Source organism: Drosophila kikkawai, chromosome 2L (genome assembly GCF_030179895.1).
Source record: "Drosophila kikkawai strain 14028-0561.14 chromosome 2L, DkikHiC1v2, whole genome shotgun sequence".
NCBI classification, from domain to species: Eukaryota; Metazoa; Arthropoda; class Insecta; order Diptera; family Drosophilidae; genus Drosophila; species Drosophila kikkawai.
In genome coordinates, this window is record NC_091728.1 from 6,780,080 (window position 1) to 6,801,831 (window position 21,752).

Sequence of the window (21,752 nt, forward strand, 5' to 3'; positions counted from 1 at the left end):
CAGCCACTCAACGTCCACACCTCACGTGGCGATAGACCAGCGTTAGCATGTCTCATTAATATTAATATGGCCAAAACGTATCTCCGAACTTGTATCTTTCTAGCCATCTGTGCTGAGGCCTAAGGCTTGTTTGGATTTCGGTTCGAGTTGGCGAGATAAATTACCTTTATTTATATTAGTTAATATTTAATCTTTAACGCCATTAATTTAGTTGCGCGTATTAATTGCTGCTGATCTCGCTTGTCAAATTATTTGCTGTTCTGTCTTTATCTCTGAGCCTTGTTAATTTTTTGTCTTATTCGCATTTACATTTCAAGTTTTTCAGCTTGTTTTTCTTTTCCTTCTCTTGGCGGGTTCTTTGTTATTGCCTTCTTTTTGACAGCAGAAGCGTGCTCTTGTGTGTGGCGGCTATATATTGGTGTTGGCTGCTTTTTGTTTGGTTTTGATTAATTTGCTGTTGGCCGCGAACAGAAGCCGCATCGATTTGGTTTCTTTTCGAGGTATTAATTTATTAAAATGTTAATTAATTTGTCAGGCGCTGACAGCCATCGAAATCGCTTGATAAATTGTCCCAAAGCTGAGTTTCAAAAGGGAAATCTATTCTATAAAAAAAAAAAATAAATAAAACCACTCTGGCTATGGAAATAATGTAGGTACATTTAATACAATTCACAGTTGTGTTTTCTGACACTGCGTGTAATATGTCGGAGCAACGAAGGAAGTCGGACAATACTCTTGACGGGGAAGAAGATCCGCCTCTTATCAGCGCGGCGCCTTCCATCCTGCGAAATGTTACTGCTTCGAGGCAGCTGCTCGCGGAGGCAGCCTCCATAGTCATCTCCTTGCCGGACGAGGACAGACCAAGCTCGCCTGACGAGACCCCGGAGCAGCGGCATCGAAGAAGGATCAGATTCCTGGAGATGCGGCGGGAGCACTATAGTCAAATGCATCAACATACCGAGCAGTGCACCATGTCGGACGACGACCAGCAGGAGTTGCCCAACACAAATCCACCGGGGATGGAGGATAAGAAATAGTCTAAATACGAACTAATCATGTTTTGTACTACCCACAAAACCCCAATAAAAATAAATAGTAAAGTAGTAGAAGTTGAAGATTTGTTGTTATTAGTCTTATGTCAGGAGCAGGACTGTTCACACAGATCTTCCGATGGCCTTGACAAACTCTTACACATATTATAGACCCGAAAGTATATCTACTTTATTTCTTATATTATATATATAACACTCACCTGGCAAATGAGCTGACGGTAACTTCTCCGTTGTGGCTGCTGCTGTTGCTACCGGGACTGAGGCGCTCCCTCTTCACGCTGAGCCCCAGATGCGATTGCTGCTGCTGACTCGATTGCTGGTGATTGTTGCTACTGCCGCTGCTGTTACTGCTGCTGTTGTTGTTGTTGATGGTGTTATTATTGTTGTTGTTGTGAATGGTAACCATAGGCTTGGCCTCTATCAGGGCATCCTTGTGGTTGTCCATCTGCTGCAGCTGCGGCGACAACTTCTCGTGCTTGACCTTCTCCAAATACAACGCAGCATAGGCGGCAGCCACCGAGGCGGTGTTTGGATTCGAGGAGGACGCAGACGATGAGGAAGAGGAGGTGGTGGACATACCCGTGCCCAAGTGGGTGGTGGTGGGCGTGGCGGCCTGACTGACCGCTCCGCCCGCCCCGCCAGTGGCCGCCTCGCTCAGCTTCTTGGCACTGCTCTCGATGGCTCCATATCCGCTGAGCAGCAGCGATCGCTCGCTAAGCATCTTCGCTTGGAGTTCCTGGGGCTTGGAGCTCCTAGCCTGACCCTGTCCCAGCTGCCTAAGATCGCTGGCGAGCCGTTCGAGGTGCTTCCGCTTGGTGGCACTGCTCGCCGTGGCACTGGTGACAATGGCCGCTTGCTGGTCCTCGTGGGTCGCCGTGGGTTGGGCTGCGCTGCGACCGCCCACAATGGCGGTAGTGGCCTTGGCGGGCTTCTGCTGCAGAATGTCAGTGGGTGCGTTACCTGGAAATAAATTAAAAGGAAGGTAACAGTTAGTCATGAACGATCTAAGCTGAGATAGATGTGCAACAAACACTCAGAAAACTGCAGAAAACTGTTAAAACTATTAAAAACTCTTGGCCTAATAATATTTGGTTGCAGAATAACTATTTGGGCATCTTGAAATATATGCTTTGCATGTGTATTTTCAAGTTAAATCGCTTAAAAAACACCTCAAAGTATTGCTTTTGGTGTAACGAACCAAAAGCGCTCACAAGAACACACTCAGAGTGACACGCACCCGTCGACTGAGAGACACACTTTGTGGTGTAAAAAGCTCGAGGCTCGCTTTGGCGCATGCAAATCGGCCAAAGGTTAACATAACTTATAATATGTTAACAAAACCATTGACCTGCAGTGTTGAACCTTTAAGCTAATTATCGGGGTGCGCCTGGGGCTGCCAAGTGCACATCATACTACGTACGGCGAGGCAGAGTGCGATTCGTGCGGTTACACAGCCCGGAAAAGCTACAATGTAGCAGCAAAACAGCAGGAAGACCACAGTAAAATATTTAAAGTATTTTGGGAATTTATTGGTGAGCTTAAGATTCCTTCGTACTTAGCACTGATAATAGTACTTTATTTCAGGGAATAAACAAGAATAAAATAATTCTTTTTTAGGGTTGATTAATATTATTTTCCTATAATTAAACAGTTGTTTATAATGAAGTAAGAAAATACATACAAATACCAAGCCCCAATACCACATAAAATAAACTTTTATTATGTGGTTTAAGCTTCTCCTTCTTCTCACAAAAATTGTTTACAAATATTATTTTCCATGGGTATTTTTTCCCCCAATTCTCTTTGGCTACAGTTATTGCCTGGCATATAAATAATTTAATTGTAATTGTAATTTCACTGGCAAAAATTAAAAAGCAAATACGTGTATCGGTGCGTGCACAAGCATTGACCTTTACCTGCCCGCCGGCAAGGCAGAGAGGAGGGGTATTATGGCCGAATCGAAGCCAGTGGACGCAAGGTGTAAATTGATGGAAGCCACACCACCAGTTCCCGACTCAAATACCTAGTCCCAAACCCAGACCAGACGAATCCCCGCGCCGTACTCTAAACCAGACCTGGTGCCAGATCCAGCCCGGCTGCTCGCATGTTTAGCAGCCAAAGCACACAGCATAAATAATTAAATGAAATATTTACAGGCGAAATTAACAACAATTTGTAGTTTTAAGCTCGTTACGATCCCCGCAATCGGGGCCCGAATCAAAACAGAACCAGAATCGTAGTTCGGGATTGCATTGAACGGGGTCGAAGCTATAGAGATCCCCTGCCGCTATGTTTCATATCAAATTTCACCCTTCCAGGTTCGGATTCGATTGGGCGAGCTCGGAATATACTAATATGTATTCATATATAAGTATATATATGTGACTGTTTAATAAGTTGGCCGTGCGTTATCATAAAATTAAGTTTATCATTGGTTAGCATAGAAATTAAGTTGTGGGTATACCATGACAGAGGAGAGAAAACCGAAATCAACCGCCCTAAAGTGGTTGAACAGTGGATTGTATTTTTGTTAGAATATCTTGGAATTTGTCTTAGCTAAAGTTCTGTTTACATAATTTACAAAGGCTTTTAAGTCTTAAATTAACAATATTATTTAAATTTGATACGCACGATTAATAAACGGAAATATACCTTGATTTCTTTTTACAGAACAAGAAATAAATCTAGATACATTTACATATATGTAAATAAATCAATTTGACATTTCGCTTCTGTTAACTTCGGGACATAATAAATAAAGTTTAGTATAATATAATAGCATCATTTAATTTAAATGATTATATTTTGAAGTCAGTAACCTTGGCCTAAAGGTGAAAGAACACTGATCTTTGTGGGTTTTAGCAAATTAATCCCCTGACTAAATCAGCAAAGTTATCAGATATATCTACTCCCTCTTATTTCTGTATATTTTAGTACCACTGTGCTTGGCTGCTTATTTTTTTTTTTTCGTAGCCCGATCGTTTGGCCGCTTTGCGCGGTCAGAGCGCTCCCCATAGAGACCCCTGATTGGCATCGCTTGGTGCCAATGGTGCTAAGTGCCGAATGCCGAATGTCGAAAGCCGATGGCGATGATGATGACGATGATAATGACGCTGAAAGTAGCAGCCGATAGGGCAGAGCAAGCGAGAGGGAGAGAGGGACCTCGACCCAACATGTGCCATGCGCGACACTGTTGACTTTTTCCAGTTGGACGTTATATGTTTCTCCCCACCGAGCGCCGAGTGCCAGTCCGGGTCCCATATATACCTGAGCGTGAGATTGGGTATCGGTATCTGTGAGTGATCCGCACAGTGACAGGCCGCATTTCGGTCGGGTCGACAAGTGTCAATAGTACTAATAGACGTCGCCGCCATTGAGACTTGGGACCGAACCCAAGCACGTCCCTGCCATAGAAATCGGGGGAGGAGCGTGGAGAGGTAGAGGTGATTCTGAAGGCGGTAAAGTTCATTGCCATTCGGCTAGCGATACGTACATATGTACATATATAGTATACGTACAACGAGGCAGTGGCAAACACAGCTGCTGCCGCCGACCTGTCATGTGACCATTTTTCATACACTAGAAATATGCCATGCAATAATTACAATTGCGACAAATTGCGATGGAAGTTGCGACGACCCACACAGCTGCCGCTGAAGGGTCACACACACTCTCGACCGTCTAGACCTTGGGAAAAATCCCCCCCAAAAAAAAAAAAGAATATATATATAGGGGGCTTAACCCCTGACGCAAGCAATCATCGATAGTTGATTTTGGCCCCCACATTTGACTTGCATGAATGGCTGCGGAATGGAGCGTAGTACTCCAATGGGAAGTTGGTCTTATCAGCTGTATTTTATTATTTCTTTTGACCTCATTTGAAAACCAAATAAGCGCCGACCACTTCACCCCTCTCTTGCCCTTTATGCAAACCCAGTGCTTTGTTGTTATCGCTCCTCCCCTGCCCCAAAAGAGAGAGCAACACAGGGTTCAACCTTTGTTCCCGACGACGACTTGTTCCGTAAGAGGAGTAAGTAAACAAAAAATATGTGTGCGAGTGCGAGTATCAGAAAGTCAAGAAGGTAATACCGAGGCACCAAGCTGATAAATAGGGTCTCCGTTCCCGTCCGGGTTCCCGTATCAGGGCAGCGCTCGGTACTGGCCTATCTATGGCACAGGGCCCTGAACCGAACCGAACTGAACTGAAGCGATTTCGTGGTTCGAATTCGATTCGGCCGAATTTATTTGGCTAGTTATTTGATTTAGCGATTATAAACTTACGCTTATTTATAAATTATTTGTAGCTCACTTATAGTAGGTTGCGAGGCACCTTTGAACTAAAAAGGAAAACTTCTAGAAACCTCGGCCTATTTCATCACGAGATAGGACTAATTTTTAACCAATTAAAAGATAGTTCAATTGGTTCAGTTATTTATGGTATCTCTACTTAGTTAAATTTTTTAATTAAATTTATTCTTAGCTTGATCTTTTTTTGTTAACGTATATAAATTGTATTCAGAACACACCTTGGAAACTTAACCTTAGCTTGACCGTTCCTATTTCACTCGACTTTTTTTTCGTCACATTCCATTTTTATAGATAAACATTTACGGTGGCCTATCAGTAGTATCTGTATCTGCATCGCTCTGCTCTGGTTCAGTTTCAGTTCGAGTTCAGTCAGTTTCAGTTTCCTTTTTACGTGATTTCTTGTATCTCAAGTGTTGTGCTCTCTGGTCGCTGGGTCTTATCGCCTTGTTTGTCCAAGTGCCAGTTGAACTATATATGTATGTTTCTGCTTCTGGTGATGATGATGATGATGGTGATGGCAATGATGATGATGTATGTATTCCTATATAGGGGGCTTAGTACTCGGCGTATATGGCCTTCTCATGGTTCACGATGTTTTCGTCAGCGTGTGTTTGCCCCCCTGCCCTGCTCTTCGGCTGTTCTCAATTCCTTGGGACGTTTTGTGGTTTTTGAAAATCATGTCGCATTTATTAGATCATCAAAAGGTGTTAAAGATTGTGGGGCGCGTTTCACTGATAATATTTGGCCTGGCCTTTTGTGTTGGGCTTTCTGGAGCACCAGTTCAATTGTTGTTTGGGTGAAAGTAATTCAGAGTTCATTAGAGATCTCTCATCTAACTGTTGATTTTTCATTTACTGCTCTGGGCTTATATATATATGTATTATTTTTTTGATTTGTCATATCTGGCGGACAAATTCATTATCTTTATGGGATAGCAATCTCCGAGGGGCTTGCAATTTGCCTCAACAAAAGCGTGTGGAAATTAACCGAAATACAAATGAAAACAAAATGATTCAAAGAAAGGGTTCATGAACCGAAAGCAAATAGTTGGAATTTTATAAAACAAAGAAAGAACATTAAGCAAGCAAAAATTTTGACTAAATCGTATATCTACTTAAAATTAATATTGATTCCCTTAGGAAATCCCCTATTATCGAATACTTTTTATGATTTTTCTGTGATGGCCTTAGGAAAAATCAAATAATAAAATACAACGACTCTGAGATAGCAAACTGAAACTGGAACGGACGCCAACATAAAACCATTGGACAACCGCAAAGAGCAAAGCGATCTAACGGTTCACGTCACTGCTCCCCACAGGTCCACGGCAAATTGAAATTTCAAATCAAATCAGAGCAGAGCCAGACGGAAATGGCAAATGATTTTCTTCTTTTTCCAACATTCTGCAAACTCCATAACGGGCAACCGAAGGAAAAATTTCATAAATTATTAACACCTCTGCCATTTGAACTGGACAAACTGGTACCCCATTCTACACGAATGCGTGTGTGTGTGTGTATGTGCGCGTCGCGCCTCTCTTTGCGCTTCTCATTGAGCTTAGCTAGCTGGTGCCTTGGGCCATGTCTTCGGTCTGCATAATTGCTTTAATGGAATTTGATTTTAGCCAACCTCTCAACACGCTCGGCTAGAGACAAGTGTCAGAACTAGCGGTCGCAATGGAAGGCTTAGGCTCAAAGGAGAGATAGGACCGTGACTCACGATCTATTTAACCATAAAAGGAAAGGTAATCATAGAGAAATTTCTCCTCAACTAATATCCTTGGAGATTGAACGTGGTTATAATTCTGATTCCATATAAGTGTGGCATTTAATTGAGGATCAGAAAGAAGTTTTTGCAATAGTAATTCCTAAGATACTATTAAAATTTTTTTTTAAATTTCGACAGAAGTTAATTATTTACAGAAGTTCGTGTCACGGTCGCCTCGCTAGACCCCACCTTGTCGTTTTTTGGTCCATTGCAGATGATGTACAACCACTATTAGCATTAAAGTTTATTATCGACAACGACGCTGGTTCTGAATTCCTGTAAAACAGGTGCACCTCAGCAGCAGCACACAGGTACACTCTGCTACACACACACACACACTCGGCTGCACAGTGAGGCCATCATCAGAAGAGGCCTTTCAACTTTTAGCTAGGAGATTTCTCCACCTCTGTGCCAAGCCACACCACACTACACCACACCACCATCCGATCCAATCCAATTCGATTCCATCCCATTCCCGCCGGTACCGTCCACTCGGTTGCATGCCGGTCAGGCAGGCGGCGCAGAGCAGTGTATTTGGCCGCTAAAAGCGCCTTATTTGGTTAAATTGGTGCAGATTGCTGGCAGGCCAGCTCTAAATAATAATTAGCACAGGTTTTTTCGCTATCTCACTTCTGCCTCTTCTTGTTCGCCTCGCCTTGCTGCGCTTTTGGTTTTAGTTTTGGTTTTGGTTTTGGTTTCGGCTTTGGTCATTCACCAGGAGCGCGCACCGCAAACCGACAAAAACTGAGAGGAGGAAAAAAAAAAACATCTTGTTGCATGCCACATACGGGGTGAAATTTCCTTAGAAATTTCGTGCTTGCCTGCTCTGGTTTTAATTTGATTTTTACTTGATTTCCCCGCCACTCGCCACCATCACTAGCCAGCAGCCAGCAGCCGCAACCTTCTCCAGCGCCTGCCTGCCTCCGTCTGCATCTGGTGGCCCAGGTTCAGGTTCATAAATTTACTAGATGCTCGCCCCGATTTCTTGGCTCTGCGTTGCATGTTTAATGTTGCTGCTCCGTTGCATATTCGCGTGTGCGCCATGCCTCTGTGGGTTGCACTCGCAGCCCCAAAACGACGCCAATCCAGTGGTGCCACCCTACTGAACCCATTGCTGCCTCCCTTTTTGCCGAGTGCCTTGCCTTCCTGGATAGCGATTTATGGTGGCTCTCAGGATCGCCAGTTATTTCTGGCTTGCTCTGGCAACTCTACTAATTAGTGCAGGTTATGCCACAAAAATCTAAGCAACTGAAAGTGGAAGGGAGCTGAAATCTGCAGTTGAAATAATAACCATCTAGGACTAGTTTTATTTAAACCTAGTAATGTTTTTTAGATTTTTATGGGTTTCCATTGGGTCTAATAACAATATAAGGAATTATTACTGCTCTTTAGGTTAAAACTTGTAAAAAACTAAAAGAGTTATGTTCTTTAATCATTTACCCTATACGATATATTAAATAAACAACTGATTCTTCAAAATAATATTAAACAAACGAATTTGACTTTTCAAGTAATTAAAAAAGACCCAACAAATGGGGAAAAATATAAGGAAAAAAACCTATAAAACAATTTGCCAATTGATGCCGATATGATAGTTAGACCGAGACCCAGCCAGGGGGGAGAAAGGGAGACCAAAACCAGATGTGCTGCGCATGCCTCAAAGGCACCTGCCGAGTCAAAGAGAGAGAGAGGGAGCCAGCGAGGGGTTCGCCGGTTGAATACCCCTCTCCGCCCCTGTCTGGGGCTAAGGCGAGGAAATCAAGTGCAGATTAATTAAATTCGATAATTAAATGAACGGGCCTCTGCGCGTCTAGCAGATCGTGTCTGCCGGCAGCATCGAATCGGAGCCGCTGTTGGTTTTAGATGAAAGCAGCAGCAAGCTTTGGCAGCCACCGCAGCAGCCGTGGTAAAATAATAAAAAACAGGCTGAAAAAAAAAAAACGGAAAATAAACGAAAAGAAACATTTGCACATTGGCTGCACATTTGGGATTGAGGTTGAGTCCCGCGCGACGGGTGATGACTACGACTGCGACGACCAGAGCAGAGCAGGCCGGAGGAGCAGCCGCGACCAGCAGCGACTTCTTGGCTCGTCTCCCCGGCTAATGCATTTCTGTGATTTTAGGCGCAGCGAATTAATGTGCAGCGCTCTATAAATTTGTCAGCAATTAAACGAGCCAGTCGCCCGTCTAAGCCACTAAAACTCTATGCCCAACTTTGGCCAATATATCAGGGGAAAAGTTTTGACAAAGAGCGAAGCTTTCATATGCTAACTCCAAGTTATGACTTTAAAGATTATACTTATTAATCTAGATTCGGCATTTTTGCAAATAATTTTGTATAGCAAAAAAAAGCATAGATGCATCGCTTTTAGTTTATAACATTTTTACTTTTTAAACTTATCCATAAGCCCCGTCAAAGGGTATTCAAGCAGCCGTATTAAATGTCCATGATGACTTCCGTCAGACAGACAGTGACCATTTCAATGCACTCTTTTATGGATTTTGAGTCGATAAAAGCCACAAACTCTTGAACTTTATATAGTAGACTTCGGACTGGGCAGCTCCGGAGAGGTCTCAAATGTGCAACGAATTTCAACGGGCTTGATTGATATTCGGCGATAAAGAAAACCGCTAAGAGGACTCTCCTTCCTAGTCCGAGTCTTAGTCAGTATCCGTCTATATGTTCCTCTATCTCCATATAACATGTGTAGCAGTTGTAATGTATAGCTGGCAAAATCGGTGCATGTTGCACATAAATTTCATACGAGTTCAAGCTCAGTTCGCCCCAAATTTATGGCCAGAGCGAATGAGGAGACGACTTGGACTTGCGCCTCGGACTTGGACTTGGACTTGATCTTGGTACGAAGTTGTGGCAATTTCGAGTTGTGGGGTGCCTTTTGGGGCGTGTTTCCTTGTGGTCTGTCCTGTTAACAAGTTGTGAGTGTTGCAGCCGCAGCAGCAGCCTCATCCGCGTCTTGTTTAATGCATTTTTTTTTTTATTTTTTGGTGGCCATTGAGAGCCAGTTAAGGCGGCAGATTGATGGCGCAAGGTTGGAGCCGCCCATAAAACTGCGTATCAATTGAAGACTTCCAAATAATTGCATTTTTTCGATAATGTGCCATCTTTAAACTTGACACTAATAGGGTTCTATTCCAGGGAAAATCTATTCCATATCAAGTCTATTTCAAAAGGTCTTGAGTGTCAGACTGATAACGTTGCGTATACGTATTGTCTCTTATTAAGGTTTCTGTGGAGTGCTTTGTCTCATTTCACGAGGATTGGTGGTTTATAAACAATATATTTACAGCATTTTAATTATTGAAAAAACTTTAAATAGTTAACTCTTACAACCACAGGGCTTACCCGACGTATACGTAATATTTTCTTTTTAAGTTTTTGTAGCAACCTTATTTAATCTTAGGAAAATGATATTTTATTTAAATATTTCCAATACTTCGTTGCATTTATATCGTAACGTTCATATGTCTAAGCCATCTACCATATCATTCCACACCCGCATCGGCTGACATGGCGTATGCTTAATGTGTAATTAAAAATCTTAAACACGATCGCCCAGAAGGCACTCAATAGTATAATTTCCTGCTTACCAAGTACACATGTAGTATATATGGGTTATTCTGCCCATATATGTATGTGATTGTATATACAGATGTACATATGTAGCAAAACAGACATATTTGCCGCCGTTTTGCCAAGCGACTGGTGTGTGTACCAACAAGTTCAAGCAGTTCAAAACCTTTGCACGCGAACTTATCGCACAAGGCGACTCCGTCTGGTTAGAGTGGAATAAAAACCGAAGCGAAACAACGCAGTTCAGCCAAATAGGGTTTTGGTGGGTGAAAATGCATTTGGCCTTTAATTATAGGGCTTTTTATTTTAAAATTTTTTTAAATTACTTGGATTGTTTAGAGAGATAGTTGATATCACATTTCTAACTTAACACTCGGTTCTACTTTAAATTTTACAATCTGTGAGGTAGTTTTTACACAACATTTGTATTTTAAGGACACGAAAATAGCTGAAATCTTTAAAGCCCCTTATTAAGTCATATTAATTATTTAATTTAAATTCTAGCTTCACATTTTTAAAATCTTTTTTCCCATTTTAATTATTAAAATCAAAAAATTGCGGTTTATTTTATCTAAAATCTCAAAAAACAAACTATAACCTAAAAGACAATTCTTTGAATATACATACATACATAGTTTGATATTTTCTTATTTTATATGTAAAGATCTTTTTAAATCAAAAATATTAATTAAACACTCAAAACTGGAAACAATTCTCGACACCCCAAATAGAACCAAACTCAAATTCCTCTCAATCCGATAAAAGTCTCCCTATCTTCTCCTTTGACTTGTGTATGTAAAATACCCTGTGCTCTTTCGTATCGTGTTGACTGTTCCCGTTTTGCCCCCGAGTTGTTGTTTTTGTTGTTTTCTCGTGCTGTATATATTTAAAATAAAATACAACAACAACAACAACAGCACAAAATAGCGACAAAGCCAGAGCAAAAAGTCAAAGCAGCAAAGCAGCGGTCGACGCGTACAAAATTCAAAAGCAGCAGCAACAACAACATATAGTACATAGAGTACACAGATCAGTCAGGCAGCAACCGCAACAACAAAAACAACACCGGTCGGAGAGCCGCCGCACACACAAACGTCGAGTCAAAAAAGTCAACTGCGCCGCTGCCATTTGATAAGAGGCCACAAGTGTAAATATAGACGACGATGTCCACGACCGCTGCACTATGGGGAATTTTGCCATTTCCGTGGTATTAAGTCATTTTATCAAACTTTAAATATTTGAGTTTTTTTTATGTAAACATATTAAAAATATATGGCTCTATAAAATGTAGTACCAGAAATGTTAATTAACAGTGCACTGTTAAGCCTATCCACTGTTAAAGTCGGCTGTTGTAGCCAAAATGGACGTGATGGAAAATAGCTATTTTTTATTCGGTTACTTTGAAATTGAAAAACTAAAAAGTAGAACCAATTTTTGATTAAAGTTTTGATGGAGACCAATAGTACTGGTAATTATTATGTGTCGTGTGTACTAATACATTGATCTGTGCGTGTCTTACTGATATATTCCGATTTTTCTAAGTGTTCCTCTAAGGAAATTTTTTTGAAAAAATATTTCACTTTGAAGAGACCTATAAAAAATATATGTCTTTGTATTGCTGTACGTCCGATATATGTTGTAGAGGCATTCATTCTAAATAAAAGGCAATTTGTCTCAATGTGCACAAATCCGCACAATCTGCGTAATTTAATTTTTTTTGTAGGTCTTTTCGAGCAAATTTTACCAAGAAAAAACCATTTTTCAGGTTAATTACATATAAATATTAATGTGTCAAATCATTTTACCTTTTTAAAAAGGAAAAGCAAATTTTTTTGAATTAATGCAAGTGCCAAATCGAAGTTATAGGCGAATTTGAAGGCCTGGACCACTTTTATGAATAAAATGAATATGAAAATGACGTTTTATATTTAATATCTCACTAAGAGCTTAAAAATGAAGACAATGTATTTTTTTTATTATGTCTATAAAATATATTGTTTGAATTAAAAAAAAAATCCACCTTATACACTTAAAAAAAAAAATTAAAAATACAAAAATCGTCAAGCGAGGGCGGAACCACGCCCATTTTTCCAAAAAACATTTCTTATGGAGTCCATAACTATAATAAAAAAAACCGTTTCGAAATATATTACTTAGTTTAAAAGTTATTAATTAATACCATGAAAATGGCAAAATTCCCCATAGTGCGCTGACTCTCCCGTTGGCACTCTCTTTCTCTCTGTATCTCTTGGCCCCCCCCTTCTCAATCGCCCACTCGTTGTAGTACACTCTTTTTTAGATTTCTTGCAATTCTCTCACTCACGCTCCTCGAATTGATTGATATTGCCATTTCGCCTTTGTCGCCATTTCATTTCTGCTTTCAGCGGTTCACCAGAGTTCATATATATATATAAAACGTATATATACATATATAAGCATTGTGTGTAGGTGGCGAAAGAGAGAGGCACACACAACTACGTGCTGCAATGCAGCATTACGCGGTCAAGGAGGGGTACAGGAGGGAGTACAGGAATCGTTTGCATTTAGGGTTAACCACAAAATAGGTCAACACACTTGTCGAGGAGGTGGCAGCAAAAACCCCTGGCCTGACTCAGATAAGAATTTGTAGGAGGATCGAGATGAGTCAGGGATATGTATGAAAATGAATTAATAAATATACGAAATTATTTGTTACTAAGAATTCATAATATACATATCGTTGTTATTTTTTAAAAATGATTCCATGTGCTATACGTTAAATTGCTTTTAAATGAGCATAATAACACTTAATACTTTTAATAATTACAGCATTATCACTCTGTTCTTATGACGACTTCCTCTATGCCCCCAAATGGCCGCCCATATCAGCGATCAATTGATTTGCAATTTTCGCAAATGACAAAAGAGCGAAGCGCCGTAATTTATGCAACATAAATGGCATATAATGATACCCCAACAACATAAACAATCGACGAGCTTTATTATGGTGACTTTAATTTTCGTCGATTTATTTTGTCGTTTTTCCTTCGAGAATAAAGACCCAAAAGAATAAATAACGCGTGCACCATACAATTTAACAGCCCAATATTTGCATAATAGCAGCGCGTGACAACAACAACCATGGGTATAAAGACAGTGGGTGAGTAAGAGAATAAAAGAAATAAATACAAAAAGATCGAGCATTATAGGGGGGAGTATACGCAATGAAATCCAGGGGAAAAAATACAATAACAAACGAAAAGGTGGAGAAAATTACATAAAAGCGGAATATAAATATTAAAAGCAAGTGGGTTTCATTCAATATTCTTGACTTTACTAATAATTAAACAACCTCCTAAAGACTTTGGGATATTTACCCCTCCAAACTCAAGCCACTAAACCCCTGGATCGGATTGAGGAAGCGCTGTAAAGAGATCGACTCCCCCATAAATCTACCGACTAAACAACGGCGCTTCAATGACGGATTGACAAATCACACACACAAGACCCAGACAGCCAGCACACACAGGGAGAGAGAGAGACCCAAAAGACTGGGAAGACTTTATGTAAGTATATATATTTTTGTGACAAATTTATGACTGACTTTGGGGTGCCCCTACGCCAGTTCCCTGTACTCTATACTCTCTGCCCGATCAACGCAATAATAATGATGATGATGATGATGATCGTGGCACGTGAAGACATGCCAAAATGTTTATGACTTTGGCCAAGGTAATAATTTGCCAACAACAATTTCGCAAAGGCAGAGTCAAAGACGACAGACGGCAGACTGCAGAATGGCAGGAGGAGGCTGTCCGTCAATGATCATAACGATGATGATGATGGGGTTGATGATGGGCCATCATAATGATGATAATTTGCATTTTAAATGCGCGACAAACTGCCGCTGAGAGTCCCCCGCGAAGCTCTCCAGCAAGTTGAGTCGCCCATTTGAATACCCGCGCAGTCAACTCACATATCTAGGCATAAAGTACTCCCATCCCAGCACAGGTCTCTCTTCTCGTAGAAGGAGTCCCCATATTTGGCATCGCCGAGGCCCAAACACACAAAAAACGCCAAAGAAGCCACAAAAAAAAAAAAGAAAAAAGATCGTTTTCCCGAATCGTTCGCCGGCAAGCCATACAAATTTGTCACACGGAATTGGTGTTTGTGACAAATAGAGAAAGGCCGGGCCTGAAACAGACGGAGATGAATGCGCATTTGAGGCGACAAGTGATTGAACTATTATGCTGCAGGCCCAAAATCGCCACAGAATAAGCGTTTTAGCCCCGTCTTGCCTCATATGCATAAATGTACAGTTACCCGGGAGTTTGCATAATTCTCCGCCCCTTCGGGACTAAGAGGATCGGGAGTGCAGTTCCTCTGGGAGTTTCTCCTGGTGACAGCTGAGTGTGTGTGAACTATTAGGGGAAGTCCACAAATGGAGTGAGCACTGGGGTTCTTAAAAAGGGATTGGAAAATCAAAAGCTGTTTAAGGTAGAAACCAACTTAAATAACATCTAGAAATTGGAATAGTAAAACAAACGTTTACAGAACTTAACGAAAGTAATGCTAACTTTATTTTCAAATATAAAGTCCCTGCCAGTGTACCAATTTTAGCTTTTACAAAGAGTTCGGTTGTTTATTGCAAGCTTAACTAAAAACTGCTGGTACTACAATGGTATCAAGTTCTTTTTCATGCTTATTAGATAAGTATATCTAAATTCCAGCTAAATTTATATTTTTTAAAATTTAGATAATAATAATGTCTTCTAAGAAGAGAGAGTTACTCCCAACGATGATTAAGAAAACTGTCACCAAATGAGATCATTCTCATTTTATGCCCCATTATATATACTGTTCAAGACACCACAAGACAGATGACCTTTGGCAAGAAGTTTTATAAATCTTACATCCAAGCAAACTTTCCATCACACTAGAGTAAACCAAAAACTAAAGGCAAACTTGGCCAACAGCTAGAAGATAACGGATCCAAAGATAATTTACAAGCAGCCAGATAAGGGATATTTGAAGTCAAGCAGCCGGGCAAAGATCGAACACAAAGATGCTTAAGATTCGCCAGATACTAAGCGAGTACGAGTATCATTATTATCTCCTAGATAAATCACTATGCTCGCAATATCCGGCTAGAAGATAACGATCCCCGTGAAATGGTAAGGTTCCACACTCACACACCAGCAGGCGAGTGGCTTTTAATAGTTTCACCAACTCTCCTGGCAAGCCACAAAAATCCACAAGAGACCAGCTAATTGAGACATCATCAACAGATGCAGAAACCGGGGGAAAAGCGAAGAAGCTGTAAGGACTGGGAGGAGGCTAAGTAAACATAAAAATAATACTTCAACCTCATCCAAAGAAGGCAGAAGGCAAAAGTGTAAATAGCTCTGGAAAGCGCCAGAGGAAGTCGAAAAGATGTACCAATCACACTGGGAGAAAGTCAAAATTATTAAAAAATAAATATATCCTTTGTTATAAAAAGAATTTAAATATTCTAAAAGTAATTTTATTTTTAGTAACACTTAAATTGAAAAGTTTTTATATAGATATAAGTTATATTTTATTCAATTTTTATTTTCCTCTGTTTCCTCAGTGTAAGTCACGAAAACATTAAAAATCAACAGGAACGGCAACTATTTAATGGCAATTTTACAGCTTGCCATCTTCTATCCTGAACTAGCCCGGCTGCTTCCCAGCTCCTCTCTCTTTCTCTGTTCGATGATGGAGATTAGATGCGCAGGTACAAGTACGAGTGAAGGGACCAAAGGCAAAGCGATCGCGGATCTCGAGTCTGTTAATTTTTTGTCATTTGCGGTGGCAAATCCTGTCCTATGACAGGAAACCGTCTTGTCCAACCTCCGCATTTAACGATGGCACTGTGGCCACTCTGGCCGTCAACTAATTTGAGGTTACAGACGTTGTTTGGGGTCGTAAAAAAACCGGGGGGACCGACCGGGTGAAAACTTCATTAGAGGCCACATAAAAACATTTTGGGTGGAAGGAAAAAAAAACCATGGCAGATAAATAATGTGTCAGAAATTCAATTTGGGTAAAAGATTTTTGGCCATGCTGACTGCCGGCGACTGACTGACTGATTGACAACTCTGACTCCGAGCGTTGACCTCTGCTGGGATGGGGCTCTAAACTGAACCGAGCCAAGCCAAGTCGAGCCGGGCAGTTGGTTCGAGTACGTGATCGCATAATGAATAACTTTCAAATTGAATAATCAAACAGACTCGCACACGGACTCGGACCCAGAAGACCGACCCATCGAGATCTCAACGCGAGTGCGAGTGTGCGTCTGCGTTAGCATTAGCGCTTGTGTGATGTGTGTGCTGTGCGTTGGGTGTCATAAAGCCAAGTCGAGGCCAGTATGGAAACATGGCCAAGAGTGTTTGCTTGTCTTGGGGTCACGCGCATCGTGAAGGAGGTAAACAGAACCGAAACAGAACGCACGGTTAAAACTCGGACAAATGAAATGGAAAAATTCTTAAAAGCTAAGCCATACAGCTTTGACAAGATCTTTGGAGCTGCGGTTTCACCCGGGTATTGTGAAGTATACTTTTTCTTAAAAAAATAAAATGGATATAAGGGGTCCAAACTTTAGAATTTTTTTAGACCACGTTCTTTATTTGGGGAAGTTTGATTCTGGAAACTATTTAATTTGTAATACATTTTTAATAATTATAAATCAAGAATACTTATAGGGTATAGCCCGCACCTGTTACCAACTGTTACCACTTCCCGAACCTGCCCAGAAAGTGCTGCGTTTTGAGGTCGTTTACGGGCCTCACACCCGATCTTCCTCGTCCCGATCTTCCTCGTCCCGTAAATTCCCATTCCTCCCCCCCGCAGCAAATTGCTTAAATATGTTAATAAGCTCAGGCATTTTGGGATACACACACAACACACAACTGCCTGCCGATCCCCGATATCCAAACCGATATACTATAATATGCTATATGGAGGAGGGCTGTCCCCCGACTGACTGTTCTTTTGTTTTTGCTAACTCATCAATAATTTGCTCACGTTGCGACATTTTGTCAATATCTGCGCCAATGATCGTCGCCGTTTGGTCTGACCTCTCTCCCTCTCACTTCAATTTCGATACTCTATCTCTTTCTTCCTCTTACTCGGTGTACACCCGCTATCATTTCAGGCGGGTGCTTCTTCTTCGTGTGTTTGAGCAGGGCTCGAGAGTCGTTCAATGATTTTTTAATTGAATTCTAAAAGCGTTGTCAGTCCTTTGTTGCTATTGTTGTTATTTGGGAGCTACGCTTTGGTATCTTTATGTGTATAGTGCACGGAAACAAAAATGTTAGTTTATGAGTTATTATCTAAGGGAGTCTTTAAAACAGGAGCCTAAAATAATAAAAATTAAATGAGTTAAATTCAAAAAAGTATATCAACTTATTTATTAGTTAAAATAAGAATCGAATTTAAATTGTCTACTTATTTAAGATTCTTCATCAAGCAATCTGTAAACCCCAAAATAAGTACTTGAGAATTTTAGGGGCATTGGATGCGGAAAGGTATCCTTCGAATTAAGAATTTTAAGAATCTTAAGGTAATATCTATGTTAGACTCAAAATACAAAATTTGGCAACTATTTTATTTAAAATAAAACATTTACTTTATTGTATTAAATTAAATAAATATGCGTATAATTTTTTCTTTGTCTGTATGACTTTATTGGTTCATGCGAAGAGAGAATCAACCTTGCGGTATGTGAGTTGGTTTGGCATTTTATTAAAAACAAAAAAAAAAACTTTGGAAACCACTTGAGGCTTGGTCTTGCTACTTTTTTAATGGACAAGGCGCAAACTTTGCATGTGTTGTTGTAGTTGTTGTTGATTTTATTGAGCAGCATTTGTGAGTTTTTTTGTTTAGTTTGTTTGTATTGTTTTTAATTTTTTCGCGCGCTCTTGGACTTGACAATTACATGGACTTTTTTCATGGCATTTCAATGACGTTCGTTAAATTTGTTACAGTCATGGTTAACACAGACACACGCTCACTCACACAGGTGCACAGACAGAGCGGGAAAGAGATAGAGGATAAGAGGGTCGGATACACTTGAAATTTATGGGCGCCTAACGTTTTTTTAACGATTTTTTTTTGTTGGCTTTGTGTTATTCGTATTTCATTTTGTTTTTTTTTTTGCCCATACGGCAGCTCAGTTCAAGTTCAATTGTTAATGTAAAAAGCTGCACACACACACTTAACAACAACAACAACAATGAACTTTAAATGCCATTAACTTGTTCGTTTTTTATTTGTTATTATTTAATTATTTGCTTGACCAGAATGTGTAGGCAGGTATTCCATGATAAATATTTTACAAACGCTGAACAAAAAGAAAACAAGAAACCATGGCGAAGAGGAGACCCCAAAAGCTAAGAAGACCTTTTTTGATATACTGAAAGCGCTTAATTAATATCAATTACTATACAATTAGAGATCTCTAAGCTAAGCAGTCGGTATACGAGAAAAGGTCACTCGGAATTAATGAACTTTTGGCTTTTTACCCCACAAGGTGCGGTGGGATCAAGCTTGATCACTTGCAAATCAACTTTAGTTCCGAAAGAGAGGGCAGATTGGATATAAGAAGAACATTGATTGGGTGGAGAATACATATTTGTATGCCTAAACCGAAATATTTGCTCAATCATTCCTAGACCTCCCACGCTTATAATATTTACACGACCTAGCCTTTTGTTAAAAAAATTTTAACGAACTTTAAGTAAGCTTACACTACTCATTGATTTATCAAAAAAAGGTTATAGGAAAATATATTTATACTCTATCGAAAGGCAGCTTTAGAAGAGTATATAATTTCCCTAATTTCCCTATTTTCTTTGCCAGTTAAAGTACCTGGGAACAAGACTCATCGACAATTGAAAGTCTGACCCTAATGAGTAAACGCTGACTTGTGAAAGATTAAGTACATAGACCTCCATTTCTCCCACTGAAATTTCTGTAATACATTTTACTATAGGTCTAAAAGTATGGGGCATTTTGTCCAGAAAAGAATTTCCAAGCAACCTTTAAGCCAAGCTTAAAGGGCATTATCGAAATGGGAGGCGGTGCAAAGTTGGTGATGTAAAGGAAAATATTTAAGTATTGATCAAGTGAACATTTTAAGGTTAAAATACATTTATATCAACAAATTTAATCTAAATAAATGTACCTAAAAATTAAAAATATTCTATTAAAAATATGTAGAATTCGATAAGCATGACTCTTTGTCTTCTCTAACTCGCTGTTTGATGAATAACAGTCTGTCTGGCTGTGCGGGTGTGTCCCCTAAAGCCCAAGCCCATGGAACACACTGGGTGACAGTACCTGAGCTGAGAGCTCGACTTTGACAGAACTCGACTCGAACTCGGACTCGAGTGGCAGCCAATAATCGTACACAAGTGTCGCTGTACCGGGTGAGTATGTGTATACCTTCGGTCCTTACCTTCATTGGGTCGCAGCCAGGCGGAATTTTTCCTATATGTTTTTTTTTTTTTTTTTTTTGTATATATTATTTGCTTTGGGCTGTGACCGCGACGCGTATAATTTACACGTTTTGCTCATTTGCGATTCTAGGCTCGCAAGCTGCGACCGAAACAGAAACAAAACAAATGAATTTAAATCTGCACATATCCAGTACTGGTTACAGGTAAGACTCCTTGAAAAGTAACATTCTTAGCAAACAGTTTTGAAAATTTTAATGTTAAAATCTATGTATATTACTTTAAAATTTAACAGGCTTAAAATTGAAATAATATTCTTTCTTATTTTAGATTTATGCCCATCTGAATAATTTAAGTACACAACATTTTGAACTAAACTTGCAATTTTTAATAGTAGTGACCACTGTACTAAAACAAAAAGGCAAAGATATATAGAGAGAGCTACTGCGACGGCGCAACGTTGGCTTTATCTGCTCTTCTTCTCCGCCGACTTGAGTCTGAGTGAAATTCCGACAAGTGGCATAATTGCGCCCTGCGGCGGCTACCGTGCTAAGAGGGATCGGGATCGGAATTGGGATCGGGATTGGGATTGAGGTGACCGGGGTGCAGAGAGGGGACGCGGCCCAAGTGGCCATCGATATGCGGGAAAAAAAAATCGCAAATCATAACCACGGCAACAACAAACAATAAATAAGTGCAGCAGCAGCGGCAGATTGCAATGTGCAACTTGGAACGTTCAACGTGCAACGAGCATGCCACGTAAGGCAATTCCAGTGCCAAAGAGCAACAAGTGTGCGTGTCCCAAGTCGTTTTGACTTTGCTCCGAGTGCAAAGTTGAGCACACATAAAAAATACGAGGATGCCTTTTGCCTTAGCCAACGGAGGAACGAGCGGAAGGGAAGTCATTGGCGACTCACTGCACGCCATCGGCATATAAAGCATATAGCAGACCTAACCGATCCATCAAACACACACACACAAGATATAGATGCCCTTTCCAAGAAGGGAAATGTGGGGAAAAGGATATTCAAAATAGGTTTTCTTCTTAACATTTTGGGTGAACTTTTCATTGATAAAACTACTTTAGATTTAATAATATATCAACAAATGACGATGCTATTTATCTTGGGTATACAAAGATATATTTAAAATATTTTCATAATTATTTTAAACTCCCCTTTGATAATCAAAGCAAAGCGTATCCACAGATCGGGTTTGTTAAAATTGTAAAGCTTCTTATTACCCCGACCTCATCGTCGTCATCTTGCGCTCCCTCTGATTTCTGCCTGACTGCGACTCATTCCCAGTCGCCGTTCTCGGCCGCAGACAGACAGCAAGTCAACATTCCATGGCCATTCGCAGGGCATAAGTTCGCGTCAAAGGTTTCGGAGTCAAGTCAGGCAAAAACAAAAAAAAAGGCATAAACAGCGAACCGAGAGCCGAGTGCCAACCAGTGAAAAGCGCAAAAGGCAAACAAGAACGACGCCTCGAGACGGCAGCGGCGATGGAGATGCATTATAACCTTTGCCAGCAGCTCTGGCGGCTCATATTGATATTATGGGGGTACAGTGAGGC

General features: G+C 40.4%; 2 protein-coding genes across 5 annotated transcripts in view; one reads left to right on the forward strand and one right to left on the reverse strand.

The window, feature by feature from the left end:
- Positions 1–21,752, reverse strand: part of Samuel (SAM-motif ubiquitously expressed punctatedly localized protein) — a 58,796-nt gene that overhangs the window by 21,439 nt on the left and 15,605 nt on the right. For all 4 annotated transcript variants that reach the window (XM_017177316.3, XM_017177315.3, XM_070283556.1 and 1 more), the window contains exon 3: positions 1,253–2,012. In XM_017177316.3, coding sequence (XP_017032805.1) covers positions 1,253–2,012 — 760 coding nt within the window. The remainder of the gene's footprint in view (positions 1–1,252; positions 2,013–21,752) is intronic.
- LOC108082044 (uncharacterized) lies at positions 623–1,115 on the forward strand. The gene has a single exon (XM_017177320.3). The coding sequence runs from the start codon at positions 702–704 to the stop codon at positions 1,035–1,037; it is 336 nt and encodes a 111-aa protein (XP_017032809.1). The 5' UTR covers positions 623–701; the 3' UTR covers positions 1,038–1,115.